This window comes from Pituophis catenifer, unplaced genomic scaffold (assembly GCF_029215685.1).
Source record: "Pituophis catenifer annectens isolate HBS135680 unplaced genomic scaffold, rPitCat1.0.hap2 SCAF_9, whole genome shotgun sequence".
NCBI lineage: Eukaryota > Metazoa > Chordata > Lepidosauria > Squamata > Colubridae > Pituophis > Pituophis catenifer.
Genome location: NW_027256889.1, coordinates 14304445 through 14322628, shown reverse-complemented (window position 1 = coordinate 14322628; position 18184 = coordinate 14304445). Strand labels below are relative to the sequence as shown.

Here is an 18184-nt window from a genome sequence, read left to right as displayed (position 1 = left end):
AGTATTATTATTTTTATGTTTATATTTCTCTCGGGTGGCAGTTTGGAATCTGGCCAATCCATTCCACAGGCCGAATCGGTTGCTCTGATCAACCCTTCAGCTCTTTCACCAATGTGAATGAACCCAGCCTAAGAAACTGTAATGAAGAGCAGAATTGTTCTCCTGGCACATTTTCCACTTGATTTCTGTTGCTTGGAGATTTGTCACAATCGTCCCTTTTTTATTTATTGCCCTCCAGACATCTGTTCTTTGCAAAGCAGCTGTCCATGCTGGTGTGATCTTGGACGAGCTGGGAGGACCAATCGTAATATCGCAAGAGAAAGGAGTCACTCTTTATAAATCCAGCGTTGCAAACGGACTGCATTCAAAAAGGTGAGCATCCATTGGAATTGTAAAACAGCCTACAACAACCATGAAACAATTGGTTCCTTTAGATCAGGGGTGTCAAAACTCGATTTCATTGAGGGCCGCCTCAGGGTTGTGTTTGACCTCGGGGCGGGGGGGGCAGAGGTGAAATCCAGCAGGTTCTGACAGGTTCTGGAGAACCGGTAGCGGAAATTTTGAACAGTTCGGAGAACTGGCAAATACCACTTCTAGCTGGCCCCAGAGTGGGGTGGGAATGGAGATTTTGCAATATCCTTCCCCTGGAGTGGGGTGGGAATGGAGATTTTGCAATATCCTTCCCCTGGAGTGGGGTGGGAATGGAGATTTTGGAGTATCCTTCCCCCAGGAGTGGGGAGAGAATGGAGATTTTGCAATATCCTTCCCCTAGGGGTGGGGTGGGAGTGGAGATTTTGCAATATCCTTCCCCTGGAGTGGGGTGGGAATGGAGATTTTGCAATATCCTTCCCCCAGGAGTGGGGTGGGAATGGAGATTTTGGAGTATACTTCCCACAGGAGTGGGTTGAGAGTGGAGATTTTGCAATATCCTTCCCCCAGGAATGGGGTGGGAATGGAGATTTTGCAATATCCTTCCCCTGGAGTGGGGTGGGAATGGAGATTTTGCAATATCCTTCCCCCAGGAGTGGGGTGGGAATGGAGATTTTGGAGTATACTTCCCACAGGAGTGGGGTGAGAGTGGAGATTTTGCAATATCCTTCCCCCAGGAATGGGGTGGGAATGGAGATTTTGCAATATCCTTCCCCTGGAGTGGGGAGAGAATGGAGATTTTGCAATATCCTTCCCCCAGGAGTGGGGTGGGAGTGGAGATTTTGCAATATCCCCCTGGAGTGGGGTGGGAATGGAGATTTTGCAATATCCTTCCCCCAGGAGTGGGGAGAGAATGGAGATTTTGCAATATCCTTCCCCTGGAGTGGGGTGGGAATGGAGATTTTGCAATATCCTTCCCCCAGGAGTGGGGAGAGAATGGAGATTTTGCAATATCCTTCCCCTGCCACAGCCACCAAGCCATTCCCACCAATCCACACCATGCCCACCAAGCCATACCCACGGTAGTAAAAAAAAAATTGAATTTCACCACTGGGGGTGTGTGGCCAGGGGGGCGTGGCTAACTAGCTCCATTTTCGCTGGCAGAGGGCTGCAGGAGGCTGTCGTGGCCTAAAATAGAGCTTGGGGGAGGCACATGTGGTCCCCCCCGAACTCCATTTTCACTGACAGAGGCAGAGCCTCCATTTTCACTGGCCGGTCCTTGGCTGTTTCCAGGGCAGCCCCGCTGGCCAGATCTAAGCACCCCACGAGCTGGATCCGGCCCACGGGCCTTGAGTTTGACATGCCTGCTTTAGATGATCAGTTGATAATTTGCAGTTTGGTCTCAGATAAATTAAAATAATCCTTATTTTGCTACATATTCTGTCGTTTTTCATAAAAATGAAAATCCTATAGTATCCTAAGTACTATGGCTATATTATGGAAAAATCAATACTCCCAATATTAACGTACAACATATTTATCATTTTTTGTAAAGTGAGCAAGATCCAAGATACTAATTGGCAAATTGTAGAAAGACACGATCCTCTGAGATTGTTCATTACTGTGCTGGCCCTTACAAAATATACAGTAGTTATTTTTCACGAGTTAAAATAAATAAATAAAAATAAAATCCTAGTGGACAGCAGAACCAATTCTCACGCCTTGCCTCTACTCTAATGTCCCAAAGGTGCTTTTTTCAGGAGGCAACTGGACTTTCCTGTTTTTTCGTTTGAGGACGTTTTGCTTCTCATCCAAGAAACTTCTTCAGCTCTGACAGGATAGTGGGGAATGGAAGGATTTATATTCCTTGCAGACAGCTGGTCATTTGCATCCTTTTAGAGGGTTGTTGAAGGATGCAAATGACCAGCTATCTGCAAGGAATATAAATCCTTCCATTCCCCACTATCCTATCAGAGCTGAAGAAGTTTCTTGGATGAGAAGCGAAACATCTTCAAAGAAAAAACAGGAAAGTCCAGTTGCCTCCTGAAAAAGCACCTTTGGGACAACCATAACCTGGATGACTGAGAATCTCTACAGACTCTTCTCTGATAGTTTCTACTCATGAAAAAAAAAAAGCTTGAGGAATTCTGGGAGTTGAAGTCCATAAGTCTTAAAGTTGCTAAGGTTGGACACCCCTAATATAGAGTCCCCTGCTCAGCAGAGGGTTAAACTGGAAGACCTCCGAGGTTCCTTCCAACTCTGATATTCTGTATTCATTTATGTGTGTTTCATTTTGAACAGGGGATCGTTATCAGAAAAACGCCTTATCTTTCGCAAAGGTAAGTCCTTCAACAGCATCCATTTCTTTTGCATTCCTTCCTTGGGGGGGGGGAAACACCTGTTTCCTCCCCGTTTCCAGCAATCAAAATTGCAAAATAATCATTTACAACAAACTGATGCTATTAAAGCAGCAAAGTGCTGTTGAGATCAGCAATTTGGGTTTCCTCTGGAAAACAAACAAACAAAAAAAGCAACCAGGGAGAATTTCTATAATAGGAGTGCTCTATTAAAAAGGGCCTCTTGATGGATGGCAATGGAGCAGAAAGCTATTGAATTTTGGATTAAAAAAAAAAAATCAGCTATATTTAAAGGATGTTCACTCCAATCTATTTAGGCGTCCCTTCCCAATCTAGAACATTTCAGCTGTCTTGAACTAAACCTCTTGTCCAGGGGTGGGTTTCACTTACCTTTACTACCGGTTTGCCGTGCATGCACCTGGCTTCCACACATGCGTTTTGCTCGCTCACGCACTTTCCGCACGTGCACCCGGCCTCAAAAACATGCCTAAATAGCACGACTTGGAGCCGGGGCGGATGAGCACCGGTTTAGGTGAACCTGTCCGAACCGGCTGAATACCACCTCTGCTCTTGTCTCTTCAGAGCGCATGACAGGGAGTTATAATTCAACATTTTTGGAGAAACCCTGATTGGCCAAGGTTGATTTATAGCTAAAAGATCCAGGAGAGCACTTGGAGTCAACATTAGGAATAAACCAGCCTGCAAAAGTCAAGCGATAGGGTCAGATCCATGGACCACTTCAACTTTGGCAATTTCATGTTGGATCATTTAAGTTCCCCACAAAGTCAGCCTATGGAAAGCGGATTGCAACAGGGGGTGTTGGAAGCATCAAAGCCAGAGCTGCATATCCTGAAAGACTTAATTTATTTATTATTATTAATTAGACTTTTATCCCTTCTTTATTACTTGATAAGTAACTCAAGGAGGGGAACATTCGTAATACTCCTTTCTTCTCCTATTTTCTTGCACAACAGCCCTGTGAGATAGGTTGGGCTGAGAGAGAGGGCTGGCTCAAAGTCACTCCTATTGTAGAAGTGTTTTCTGATTATTTCTTTTTCAGAGAAAACCCAGTTTCAGTGATATTTTCAGGCCTAAGGTGGGATGAGAACTCACTGTCTCTTGGTGATTGGCCCAAAGCTACCCAGTCGGTTTTCATGCCTAAAATGGGATTAGAACTCAGTCTCCTGGTGATTGGTTCAAAATCATCCAGCTGACATTCATGACTAAGGCAGGACTAGAACTGACAGTCTCCTGGTTTCTAGGTCAACATCTTAACCACTACATCAAACTGGCTCTCTTTGTCCTTTAAAATGTCTTAAATCCATCATTTAAGAAAGTATGAAATACATAGCTAGATCTTAATAACTATACTGAAATTGAATTACATTTACGGTAAGCATGTATGAAATGGAGATCTCATGTTTTTTAGTTTCTGCTCTGGCATCATTGCTACTACTTAGAGTGGTCCCCAAACTTGGGATCCATGAATCAAAGTTGTGAAGCTACTAATTTTGGACACTGTTCTGACCTAGTCTTCCTGATACAATAAAACCACACAATGAGTCCCAAAAACCCTCTTTTTATTTCCACGGCTGTGAATTCTGCTCATTCAGAGCCTGTTCATTCCCAATCTGTCCATTCACAGAGGAGTCCCAAATAATTGTAAAGAGTCCGACAGAAATCTGCCACAGTTCTTCAGGATAATGGTGACCCACCTTATCTCCCTTGACATGCTGCCAAGACCTAATTGGCAATTAACTTTGCAAAGCCACATTGGACACAGAGTCAACACAGAGCTGCAGTCTTGAAACCGGCCAGCACGAACACAGTTGCTTCCTGCAAAGGGCTGATGTGCCTTTGCTCCTCCTTTATGTTTTATGCGAAGGGCCAATCATCTCCAAGCCCTGCTCCCAAGTTGCCTCTTTTGTTTTAACTATTCTTGCCATCTGGCAACTCTGCGCATGTGCACACTGGGAACAGGCTCCCCCTGTTCCTCTGCCTCGCTGATGCCAGACTCTGGAGGCTCCGGAGTCAGCACTTAACTCCCAGATGGCCCTGGCCCCATCTCTGCCTCTGATGCAGAGCCCTCGTCCGAGCCTTCCCCAGGCTCCAGGACTGGCCCATGTTCCTCCCCAACCTCCTCACTGTCCGACTCTGCTGCCAGCTCTGCAGGCCGCCAGCGGACCACAACAGACACAAAGGAGGTAAACATTATTTATTTATTTGTTTGTTTGTTTGTTTGTTTGTTTGTTTCAATTTCTATACCGCCCTTCTCCAAATAGAACTCAGGGCGGTGAACAGCCAAAGTAAAAAACAGGACATACAAAATTTAAAAACAATTTAAAATAATTAGATATTTTGGCCGTAAATTAAAACAACCCAATTTAAAATCAATTTAAATTTAACTCAAGCCAGCCCAGCTAGTTGAAATAAATAGGTTTTCAGGGCCCGACGAAAAATCCGGAGGTCTGTTATTGTACGTATCTCTGGGGGGAGGTTGTTCCAGAGGGTGGGCGCCGCCACAGAGAAGGCTGTCCCCCTGGGGGTCGCCAGCCGACATTGTCTGGCGGACGGCACCCTGAGGAGGCCCACTCTGTGCGAGCGTACTGGCCGGTGGGAGGCTATTGGTGGCAGAAGGCGGTCTCGTAGGTACCCCGGCCCTAAGCATAATCCATCTCCATTTCCACTTTTTTCCCCCTATATCACAAACGCAGTGATTAGGGAATTGAGCTTTGACCAGATGGAGACTTGGGTTCAAGTCCTTGCTCAACCATGTAAGCCACTGGGTGAGTGCAGCCAATCTCTCTCAGCCCAACCTATCACCTCTTTAAATCTTCTTGAACATTCAAAGAAAAGGTGGGGTAAAAATGCAATACTAAATAAGTATTTCTCATGAAAAACAGACAATATTTCTGGGACAATAGAAATCACGATTAACTGGCAAGTAACTGTGAGGCTGAATGAAGAACCTCTGCTTCCTTGTTTCCTCAGACTGTGCCAGGGCTTTGGAAGTTGCCAGTTTCAACGCTTCCTCCTGCTGGCATGAACAGAGTATTCTGGGGGACCATCACGCTTGGGCCGCTGAGCGAGCAGCATTGGCTATTGATGGTTCTTCTTGGGCAGCAGATCACAACTCTGCAAATGAGTGGCTGGAAATAGATTTGGGTGGAAAGAGGAACATCACAGGTCAGTAAGTATCACCAGCCTTTTCCTTTGTCTAAAACACCCATGTCTAACCTTGGGGAGGTTTAAGATTTGTGGACTTGAACTCCCAGAATTCTTCATCCAACATGGCTGGCTTGGGAATTCTAGGAGTTGAAGTCAACAAGTCTTAAAGTTGCCAAGGTTGGACACCCTTGATTTAAATCAAATCATATTCTGGGACACTGTCGGATCTAGCCACCTCCTCCTTTTTCATTTTTGTTTTTTTTTTTTGGTCCATTTTTGGCCTCCGCCCTTTCATTCTCCCTGCCTTGCTTTTCCCGGCCCTCCTCCCTTTCCGCGTACCCCATCCTGTTCCATATGAAAGATGGGTGGACTGAACCAGCCTCATATATCCTGGAAAATCCGCCTTTTGTTTCGAGATGCCTGAGGCCACATGAGGCTTTGTGCGGCCACCCTATAATGGAGCTTGTTTGGAGAAGAAAATGGAGGCATTGTAAGACCGAGGGACTGGAGGCCGAGTGGAATGCAAGATGGGAGAAGGAAGGTTTGGGCTTAAACAACTTAGAACTATGCCGCCTTCAGTCTGACCTAAGTACATAAAATTATCTGCTGCAATGTCCTACCTGTCAATGACTACCTCAGCTTCAACCAAAACAATACACGAGCACACAATAGATACAAACTTAAAGTGAACCATTACAGAAAATACGACTTCAGCAACAGAGTGGTCAATGCCTGGAATACCTGACTCTATTGTTACATCCCCTAACCCCCATAACTTTAACCTTAGACTGTTAGACTTAGACTTAGACTTAGACCCCACTCCTAAGAGGTCTACAAGGAGCATCCATAAGCGCACAACGTGCCTACCATCCCTGTCCTACTGTCCCCATTTATTTGTATCCTTATCCTGTATTCATAATCATGTTTATACTTATATCTGTTATCTAATACATGCTTGACAAAATAAATAAATAAAAAATAAACCTTAAAAAAAAAGCTAATCGAACATCTCTCTCAATTGATGTTACATGGAGCAAGGAGGCAGCATCGGATATTCCTGCTGACCAACCTGAAGCTTTCCAAGAAAAGTGCTCTGTTTTCATCTATTTTTTTTCCCTTCTGACCGCAGTCCTTCAGTTAAATAGGAAAGAAACTGCTTTTGATTTTTTTTTTTTTTCTAAAGGAGAAAAAATGTTACAGAAATTCTTATGGCTGAGCGGTTGGATTTGGTACTAATTGCTATTACAACAAGGTGATTGTATACTCTGCCTTTCACTGCAGTCTAGTCTCTCCAGATGCCTGCAAACTCCCTGGCTTCTCTAGTGCTATTAAATGTAAAGGAAAGACATACAGTAGTGGCCAAAATTATGGAAACCTTTTGGGAAAAGTGTATTTTTGAGGTTTGATGGCTAAAATAACACCACTTTTTTTTTTTTTTTTTTTTTTTGGAGTTTCAAGATAATCATATTCCACTGCTGGAATGGCCTGGGATTAGCCCAGACCTTAACTCAATTGAAAATCTATGGAGCCGACTAAAGAAGCTTGTTAGTCAGAAGCGACCCAGCAATAAAACTCAATTAATAGAAGCAATCATTCAATCTTGGTTTCACATGATAACAGCTGCAGAACTAAAAGACTTGGTTCACTCCATGGGAAGATGTTGTAAGGCCGTCATTCATGCTAAAGGTTACCCAACTAAGTATTTACTGACATGGTGATAATTTTTGTATATCTCATTTTTTCTACCTGTTTCACTTTTCTTCTTTATACTGTAACTGCTATTCTAATAGCAAATCCTTCCTAAAAGTTCTTGCATTACATTCTTGATTAAATTCTCTTTCCATTGATACATAATTCTATGGTACTACTCCAAAAAAAAAAGTGTTATTAGATAGTTTTAGAAAATACACTTTTCCCAAAAGGTTTCCACAATTTTGGCCACTACTGTAAGGAGCAGCGGCCAGGGAGTCAGTTCAATGGTGAAATTCAATTTTTTTTACTACCGGTTCTGTGGACATGGCTTGGTGGGCATGGTGTGGCTTGGTGGGTGTGGCAGGGGAAGGATACTGCAAAATCCCCATTCCCACCCTACTCTGGGACCTGCCAGAGGTGGTATTTGCCGGTTCTCCAAACTACTCAAAATTTCCACTACCGGTTCTCCAGAACCTGCTGGATTTCACCCCTTTGTCAGTTGTAATATTTTTACTTCCTCCTTCTTGGGTAAAGGTCATAGCTGGATTGTTGAATATAGTTCCATCATAAACATGCTTGACTTGTGCCTATAGTTTAGATACAAATTTTAACCTCATCTATTCTAGGAATTGTCACCAAGGGGTCTTCCCATAAATACAACTACTACGTCAAATCCTACCAGGTTCAGTTTAGTAGAGATGGCAAGAACTGGAAGACCTACAAATCTGGCAGCACCAAAGAGGAAAAGGTGAGGTGGATTAAAATGAGCAACTGCTTTTAGTAAGGGTGGAAAATACTGATTACCATTATTGGTTATTGAGATGATTCGCCTTCATTTGTCTGTCTCAACTTCATTGAGTCTGTCATTTGTAATTCTATAATTGTCTGGTTTGGTACAGCAAGCAAGCAGGGCAGATACCAACTTCAACAGATAGTTACGACTGCAGAAAAAGCTATTGCAACCAGCCACCCCTTTCATAGAGGACCTGTATATTGCAAGGTTTAGAAAGAGGTCTGAGAAAAGCAACAGAGAAGAGCAACAAAGATGATTAGAGGGCTGGAGACTAAAACATATGAAGAACGGTTGCAGGAACCTGGTATGTCTAGTTTCATGAAAAGAAGGACTAGGGAACATGAAGACACACCAACGGAAAACAAAATAATCACCAAAATTATGGAAATGTGCAGAAATGGATAGACTTACAAAAGAATTACAGGAAAAAGATGAAACAGACTATTATTTAGTATGGCAGAGATGGTATAACTGGTTGGAGAAAAAGAAAGGAATATAAAAACAGGGACACAAAAGAGAGGTCGAAACTTATAGACAAGAATTGGGTACCAATTAAGAAAGATAGTTAATTTAATATGGAGTTTATGATATTGTCTTATATGTAAATACAGTATATAGATGTATAGATAAGAATATAAATACAGTCTACCGATGTGACAAATTGGAAAAAGAAGTCATAAGACTTGATTCACATTTATTTGTTTTGTATGTTGTATCTATGTTTGTTCGTTATTTTTAACCAATAAAAAAAATTTAAAGAAAAGAAAAGAAGGACTAGGGGAGACATGATAGCAGTGTTCCAATATCTCAGGGGCTGCCCCAAAGAAGAGGGAGCCAAGCTATCCTCCAAAGCACCTGAGGGTAGGAAAAGAAGCAATGGGTGGAACCTAATCAAGGAGAGAAGCAACTTAGAACTAAGGAGAAATTTCCTGATAGTGAGAACAATTAACCAGTGGAACAACTTGCCTCCATAAGTTGTAAATGCTCCAACACTGGAAGTTTTTAAGAAGATGTTGGATAATCATGGTGGTGGTGGTTTTTCTGCCTAAGCAGGGGGTTGGACTAGAAGACCTCCAAGGTTCCAACTCTGTTATTCTATGTTCTATGTAGTTTAAAACATCTGGAGCACAAAGGCAAGGGTGCCTATGTTAGACTATGCTTCATTTGAACAGTTACGGCATTGCTTTTTCCGTTCTTCTTCTTCCCTCCCCTGAAACCTTCTCAGATCTTCGAAGGCAACAGCGACAACTACCAGGAAGTCTCCAACGCCTTTATCCCACCCATCCTGGCCCGTTACCTGCGCGTTGTACCCCAGAGCTGGAACCAGAGAGCTGCTCTGAAAGTAGAGGTGCTGGGATGCCAAACCCTTCGGCAGAAATACATCGAGACTGAAGGTAGAGAGTTCAATGATATCTTGGAGGGCTGTAACTTCCCCGTCCTTGTTCTGAAACTGAGATGAATGGGTAGCATTAGCAGGCGATATACCTGTGATGCGGTGCAGCAAAAGACTTACCTGAAATTATTCCCTTTGCAGTCCAGAATAACCCAAAAGTGTTCCTTGGTGTGACCAGCACCCCAACCGCTTTCACAACGATCCCAGGAATAATGATCAATCCGGAGAAAACAGGTAAGGCTTCTTGTTCATAATGCTAAGAAACATTTAGCCAAACATTCAGATAAGCGAGGGTAGGGTAGGAAAGAATTAACAACTGTTTGTTTGCAAAAACAAACAAACAAGCCAGGGATAACCCAGGCAGTGGTGAAATCATTTTTTTTTTACTACCGGTTCTGTGGGTGTGGCTTGGTGGGTGTAGCTTGGTGGGCGTGGCAGGGGAAGGATACTGCAAAATCTCCATTCCCACCCCACTCCAGGGAAAGGATACTGCAAAATCTCCATTCTCACCCCACCCATAAGGTGGTCCCTATTTTTCTACTTGCATTTTTTACGTGCTTTTGAACTGCTAGGTTGGCAGAAGCTCAGACAAGTAATGGGAGCTCATTCCGTTATGCGGCACTAGGGATTCGAACCGCTGAACTGCCGACCTTTCGATCGACAAGCTCAGCGTCTCAGCCACCGAGCTACCGCGTCCCCTTATCATTGACTCTTATCTATTGCCAATTTGAAATTCAGTTTCTGGTTGAGAGCTAGCATGATATAAACCTGTACTCATTTGAACAATCTTGACTCCTGATTTCTTGCACCTGACAAACCCTAGAGTATTGCTGGGGGTGGGCTAGAAGCAGCCTTTGGGTGATTTAATTCCTCTTTCTGCAGGTCCTCCATTACTGGCGATGCTCCTAGTTGGAGGTTCACTCTTGATTGCCGCAACTGTCTTGCTGCTGGTTTTTCTCTGTTATAAGAAGAGGTGAGTCTCTTGCTCCTTCCTGGCTTCCCTTTATCCCTGGATTTTTTCTGAACTCGTCCCCAACAGAAATCCCACTGCTGCAGTCATGGGTCCACACATCATGTGAAGCTCGAAACCAGCAAGTCCCATGCATTTATTTCTATCCCACCTTTATCATATTTGCAAATAACTCAAGCCAAACATGGCTGGCCAGGGAATTCTGGGAGTTGAAGTCCACATATCTTAAAGTTGCCAAAGTTGAGGAACACTGTGTTCTGACTTAGGCTTCCCAAGAGCATGAAGCAAACGCCTTGTCCCGACAAAAAACCCTTTTTATTAAGTTACTGTGAATTCCTCTCATTCACATCCAACAAAATCTTTCAAGGGAGAATTTACAGTCACAGACCTTATCTGGCTTGGAAAGCTGGCAGGCCGATAGCTTCAAAATTTGGCAAGGAGTCTCAGAGAGTCACAAACCAATTAAGCAAACTAATTGTCTCCTGCAAACTCCCCTCCCCTTTTGCTCCTCTTTTATTCCCTCTGGGAGGGGCCATTCACCATCCACCTGTGGCTTTACTCCTGAGTCGACCCTTGTTCCTTAGCTGTTCTCTTCGTCTGGCAGCTCTGCACATGTGCACACTGAGAACAGGCTCCAGCTGTTCTTCTGCCCCACTGATGTCCAACTCTGAAGGCAGCTGACAACTGTTAGACGGCCCTGGCCCCCTCCCTGCCTCTGATGCAGAGCCCTCATCCGAGTCTTCCCCAGACTCCAGGACTGGCCCATGTGCCTCCCCAACCTCCTCACTGTCCAATTCTGCTGCCAGCTCCACTGGCTGCTGGCAGGCCACAACACACAGGCAGAGAGACACTCTAATCCACTGTATGTTTTTCAATCCAACTGTTATTCATCCCGTCTTCTCTTTGGCAGGAAGGCACCAACCCAGAATGATGGCAACTTTATAAAAGGTAAAGTATCGAACAATACAGGGCATTAAAATACAATAGGAGGAGGTTTGCCCTGTTTGGAGGTACCAATAAAGGAGAATATTTGTAGCTCAGGGTTGACATGAGGGGTCCTTAGTGCTCTCTGAGCTTGCTTGTTTTCTTGCAGATGTTTCATTACCCTAATTAGGTAACATCATCATGTAATAGTAACAGAGTTGGAAGGGACCTTGGAGGTCATCTAGTCCAACCCCCTGCTCACGGAGACCTGTAGTAGGGATAAATGCTAGAAGGGGTGCGGTTTGCTATCAGTTTATTTTTTGATGGCTTGCCTGTCAGTGTTGGTGGGTTGGTCTAAGACAGGGGTCAGCAACCTGCGGCTCTGGAGTCGCATGTGGCTCTTTCACCCCTCTGCTGCAGCTCCCTGTCACTCAAAATATGCGTCAGAGCCACCAATGTGTGACACCTGCTGGCATGCGATTTATTGAGCTTTTCAACCCCCGGTAGGCCAACCATGGATAAATCCAAGAAAAGAAAAGTTTCAGAAGAAAACAGAACGTTTAATTCAACTACATAGGCTAGTTTTGTGGCTGCTCAAGAAATAGTCAGGCACGGGAAGGGTTTTTGTGGCTCCCGGTGTTTTCTTTTCTGTGGGAAATGGGTCCAAATGGCTCTTCGAGTGTTTAAGGTTGCAGACCCTGGTCTAACACAGGGGTGTCAAACGGGATTTCTTCAAGGGCTGGATCAACATTGTAGTTCTCCGCGGGCCAGCCGTGGGGGAGGGATGGGAGACAGTTTGCATGGCCTTCTGCAACACTTCGCCCCACGCCCCATTTTGGCTGCAAGAGGCACCGCGGGGCAGTCCTTTGCTATTTGTAGACCGGCCCCGCGGGCCACATTTAAGCACCCTGCGGGCCAGATCCAGCCCACGGGCCTGGAATTTGACACCCTGCTCTAAGAGATTCTTTGGTTGGGCTGTTTACTGATGGCTCTTTGGCAGTTTCTTGATCGGGATATTGCTTACTTGATTGTTGGTCTGAAGTTAACCTTGTTTGGGGTTAATGAGCAGATCCTACCTACAAAACCAAACTGAAGCAGACCTCCTGATTTGTTTATCTAAGACTTTTTTTTCACATTGGGTTGTGTCTTTTTGCCTTTTCCGAAACACAGATGGTCGAAATTTCCCTTTGTGTTTCAGCACAGGGAGTCATGGCTTTTTATGAACGTTTCAGGATTTATTGGATGGATGCTAAATCATGGTGTGTTTTAAGCTGCTTTATTGATTTACAGTGAGAAGAGGGCTTTGTTTTCTTCTTACATCCGCATGCAACTTTGGGATGGCATGCAAAAGTGCAGCACATCATGTCCTCAATAAAAGGACAGCTTCCTTCTAGCCCGTGCCAACTTTCCCATTTATTTTTCTTCCTTTTTTGCAGGCTCTTGGTTTTATTTCCCTTTTTTTGCAACAGCTGTATTTGAGAGGAGTGGCTTGCATCCTGCAAGTGGATAAACACTCAGAATATCTTTCTCTAAAGCAGGGGTCTCCAACCTTGGCAACTTTAAAACTTGTGGACTTCAACTCCCAGAATTCCTCTGCTTTGCTGGCTGAGGAATTCTGGGAGTTGAAGTCCACAAGTCTTAAAGTTGCCAAGGTTGGAGACCCCTGCTCTAAAGCCTTTAATTTGTCCTACGGGAACTGATATTCAAAGCACTAAAAAGTGGAATTGCAAATTAGGGAGACAAGGAGGGAGTTTGTAATATTTGCTTTGCTGTGTCACTTCTTCCATCCAGTTTGGATGTAATTACTAGCTGTAATTCAAAGGTTTTTCAACCTTTTTCTGGCTGCAGAGTTTAATTGTTTTTAAACCCAGGTTCGTCCATCTTTTTGGTTTTTCCTTGGCTTTATGGACTGAAGAGGAACTTTGGAATTATCTAAATAAATAAATAAATCTTATTATCTAAATAAATAAATAAACTGCCTTGGGCTGCATATGAAATATATAATATGGTTAATGTATAAATAGAACAGAAGTTCTTTTATTTTTGAATATTTTTATTGTCTATACAGCTATAGATTTATATTATTAGCTTTCTAGGGCTGCTTGGACATGTCTGTTTTAACCTATTAGCTTTTTTTAAAAAAATTCCCCGAACTCCAGACAAAGAGGCAACGTTCTAGGGATAGAAAGTTGGCCGTGTTCTGGTAAACTCTGCTCTAATTGCATTTCCTTGTTTTGAAGTCAGTTTCTGACTCTCCCTCTTTTTTCCCTCCTCACACTGAAATTAATTCATCTGCATAGTGCAATTCATAGCAGATATATTCATAGTGCCAGCTATGAGTTCTTGTAGGGTACAGGTATTCTTGATATACGACCATTCGTTTAGTGACCATTCAAAATTATGAACGAATGAACTTATCACTGAAAATTGTGGCTGTTGCCTATCCCCCTGTAGTCATATCATAATTTGGGTGCTTGGCAGCTTGCCTATACTTATGATTGCAGGAGGAGCTGCAAGTCCCACCATCCCAGGTATCTGGGCCGCAGTGGCGCAGTGGTTAGAGTGCAGTACTGCAGGCTACTTCTGCTGACTGCCGGCTGCCTGCAATTTGGCAGTTCAAATCTCAGCAGGCTCAAGGTTGACTCAGCCTTCCATCCTCCCGAGGTGGGTAAAATGAGGACCCAGATGGTTGGGGGCAATATGCTGGCTCTGTAAACCACTTAGAGAGGACTGTAAAGCACTGTAAAGTGGTATATAAGTCTAAGTGCTATTGCTATCTCCCTCTCCCATATATGCCTCTTTGGGGCCCATCACCAAGCCTCAAAGCTTTAGCCAAGTGTTGCAAACAGTGGCAGGAAAAGCTGGGTCCTAGAAGACTTAATTAAATCAGATTTAAAACAAGCTTACTTTTCCTTCCCTTCTTTGGTATTTCTGAAAATACTGAGGCTTTATAAGGCTGCCCCCACCTTCCTCTCTCTGTGTAACATACACAACACTACTTTGGATACACGAAGATCTGTATGTGGAAGGTGAATTTATAAATACCAGATGAGATTAATGGTGGTTGAAGACCAGTGCAAGTCTCACAGAATAATTTATCTGTCCAACCAAATGTAAAAAAATGCTTTTTCTCCAAATGTAATTTTTTTTTTAAAAAAAAAATCATTTTAATGGCCATATACCCATCGGCTTCTAGCTTCTGTTGGTTTGTCTAGGTCAGTGGTTCTCAACCTGTGGGTCGGGACCCCTTTGGGGGTTGAACGACCCTTTCACAGGGGTCGCCTAAGACCATCGAAAAACACGTATCTTCAATGGTCTTAGGAATAATTTTATGGTTGGGGGTCACCACAACATGAGCAACTGTATTAAAGGGTCGCGGCATTAGGAAGGTTGAGACCCACTGGTCTAGGTGACGCTGCAATTCCATTTTAGGTTACTTGATAGCAGAAGCCGGCCAGGTATGTTCCAGGGGGAACTTGCAACTGTCTGCCTCTGAAATTGCCTCCTTTCCTGGGCCAGCAACGCCGGTAGATCTTCTAGGCGCTCAGTCACCAGGTAAGTTGCTTTCTCCTAGGGCCATCTAAGATCACATATCCTCTTCTCCAACCATTAATATTGGGAGGTGTAGAATCATAGTGAAATCCCATACCTGTTCAGGAGGATCTATTACCAGGGATGACCAACTTGTGGACTTCAGCTCCCAGTGTTGGAAGGAAAATCCATCTGGTTCAGTTCCAAGCTGGGAGAAAGACGCTGGAAACAACATGGAGGCTGATTGGAAAGAAAGTTTAATGATGAACAGAACCAACAGCAGTTCTGGGTCAGCTGAACAACTGGTTGAATGTGTGGATGGATCTTTATAGGTTCCTGTGACTTGGAAGTTTGAACTGTTCTGGGGGTGGTGGGGCAATGAAGGGGCTTGTGTTCTGAAAGGGTCTTGGGCAATTCCTATTGTGACTCATGGCTTCCGTCCCGCGTTGGGTCTTGGGTGAGGGTCTACTTCTAATCCTATCACTGTGCTTTTCTTAGCTGTCAAACTTTGCTGCAAGGAGTTTCGAAGTACCCTGTCTTGAATGGATTTTCTTCACCCTCTCCTTCTTCTTCTCCTTCTCCTTCGCAGAGTATGCTGAGCCAGACCTGGTCCAAGTCAGCCCTGGCTGCCAGGCGGCCCCATCCACTTTCAAGCCAGCCATGGACGAAGGTTACACGCTCCCCCTGGTGGTGAATCCTTACGATGTTCCAGGCAAGCAGCATGAGTACACAGAGCCCTTGCCCCTGGAACCGGAGTACGCCACCCCATTCGTGGAGCAGCCTGCAGATCTGGGGAGAGGCCCTTGCAGGACGAACCTCGGTGTCCAAATGCTCCCTTTCTCCGAAAGTCTGGGGGGCTGCCTAGCTCCACCGGGCCTCCACAAATCTTCACTGCAATATGATTTCCCAACTCAATGTCCGGCAGAGAAGCTGGAGAGCCAAGCAGGTGACGCTGGCCAGCAGGAAAGATCTATCCAAACTGATCTTGGCTGCCTGCCTCCTCCTCCTCCTCCTCCTCTCCCAAGTGAATGGACTCCAAACCACGGAGATAAAGTCCGTACAGCCTCATTTCAGGGCTGCCATTTCCAACAGAGAAATCCCCCCTATGAACATGTCTATCACAAACCCTTGTGAATCCTGCAGGAAGGAAACCTTCCCATCAGGCTGCGGTGAGAAAGGCGGTCCCCTCTTGAAGGACCCAAAGCTCCACAGCTTCACGTTCAAACTGACATGATCTACAGTATCACAGTCCTTCCATGTTGTAGACAAAGGTCTGGCCAAGCAATTGATGCCCAGTCTTTTTTTTTTTTCTTTAAGCAAGGATGCTCCAGTAGATAAAGCTGGGGCCTTCTTTCTATGGGGCGGCACAATGGCTCAGCAGTTAAGACGCTGGGCTTGTTGGCTGGAAAGTCGGCAGCCTAGGTTCGAGACCCGAGTGTCATGTGACGGAGTGAGTGCCCATCCTTGCTCCAGCTCCTGCCAACCTAGCAGTTCGAAAGCATGCAAATGCAAGTAGATGAATAGGTACCACTTTTGTGGGAAGGTAACAGCACTCTGTGACATCATGCCGGCCACATGACTTGAGAAACATGACTTGGGAAATATCTTTGGACAGCGCTGGCTCAATGGCCTTGAAATGGAGATGAGCATCGGTCCCCGCCCCCCTACAGCTGGCAATGACTAGCAGAGTAAAATTTGCAAGGACTCCGTTATCTTTACCTTCTTCCTATGAAATCTGCATTCAGCATCTTGCTGTGCTCCTAGAATGATCTAGATGTTTTGCAAAGAACAAAATGTCACCGTCTTTCCTTCGATATGCAAACATCTGCCAGTGAAGGGATTAAATCTTACTTTAGGAGGCTGATGATAAAATTATATTTTCCAGTTAGACTGGTTTGGAGAACACCAGTAACCAGACAAAGGCATACAGGTTTTCCTCCCCATATATCTTGCTACCTCTAAGGATTTTCCATCTGAGGGCACTGCCTTACTCTACCTAACAATAGGGTCAGCTGATCTACATCTACAAAGGACAATCCTTCATTGGATCCAAATGATGCTTTCTCTGCCCAAGCTGGGGAACTTTCTAGCTAAGTCTTGGGTTGATAAATTCATGAGAATGACAAGTATTCCAACAATCCTTGCTTGCCTGCCCTGTAGTCCAAAAACAACAGTGCGGGATGGGGGTGTACAATTGCATTTATAATTTCTTTTGGCTGCATTGCCGATATAATTATTGTTAAGAACACAAGTACAACATGTTATGAGATTCCCAGATGAAGGAAAAGAACAAAACTTCATTCAGCAGAGCTCATTAAACTTGCTTTCTATTCTTATCCCCTTGAAAAATATTTGTAAACCAAATTTTAAAAATCTGCTTTTTTCCTCCCCCATCCTCCCTTGCCATCTATTACTAACAAATCTGCTTGGAGTTTTTTAATTTTCGCTCCTATTCAGAAATGAAAAATCAAAATTATTTTCCTGACTGTAGTCAGTGTTTGCATTCTGTTTGATACCCAAATGTAAATGCCCTCCAGGAGTCAATATCCATGAGAGATTTCCAAGAAAGAGGAGCTGAAAGCTAATGAGATCATCACAAGCAGGGGTGAAATGCTCCCGGTTTGGACCGGATCGCCCAATCCGGTAGCAATGATGGCGGGTGGTTCGGAGAACTGGTAGCAAACATCCCTGCCCCCCCCCATGCTCAATCATCAGAGGCTTTTTTATTTTTATTTTTAAAAGCATTTTTTTCTACAACCTCTTCTGCCGAAAAAATGTCTCTAAAAGTAAAAAAAAAGCCTCTGATGATTGCGCGGCTCAGCTGGGATTGTCAGAGGCTTTTAAAAGCATTTTTTTTTTACAATCTCTTCGGCTCTTTCTTGCACAATTCACCTTATGTAAGCACATGAAAATCTGTTTCGTCTGTTCTAAGACTTGACAATAAATTGACTCATTGTTGCACCTATTCTCATTACTTTCTGAAGTGC

General features: G+C 44.2%; 1 protein-coding gene across 2 annotated transcripts in view; it reads left to right on the top strand.

Annotated features, from left to right (window-relative positions):
- The window catches only part of LOC139320805 (discoidin, CUB and LCCL domain-containing protein 1-like), a 38436-nt gene extending 20293 nt beyond the window's left edge, over positions 1-18143 (top strand). Inside the window, exons 6-15 of one of the 2 annotated variants that reach the window (XM_070949237.1) lie at positions 239-372; positions 2671-2708; positions 5718-5912; positions 8213-8334; positions 9605-9773; positions 9914-10006; positions 10655-10745; positions 11653-11690; positions 15114-15221; positions 15787-18143. In XM_070949237.1, coding sequence (XP_070805338.1) covers positions 239-372; positions 2671-2708; positions 5718-5912; positions 8213-8334; positions 9605-9773; positions 9914-10006; positions 10655-10745; positions 11653-11690; positions 15114-15221; positions 15787-16331 — 1533 coding nt within the window. In that variant the 3' untranslated portion in view covers positions 16332-18143. Of the gene's footprint in view, positions 1-238; positions 373-2670; positions 2709-5717; positions 5913-8212; positions 8335-9604; positions 9774-9913; positions 10007-10654; positions 10746-11652; positions 11691-15098; positions 15222-15786 lie in introns of both variants that reach the window. The other variant, XM_070949236.1, reaches the window with a different exon arrangement.
- The last annotated feature ends 41 nt before the right edge of the window (positions 18144-18184 follow it).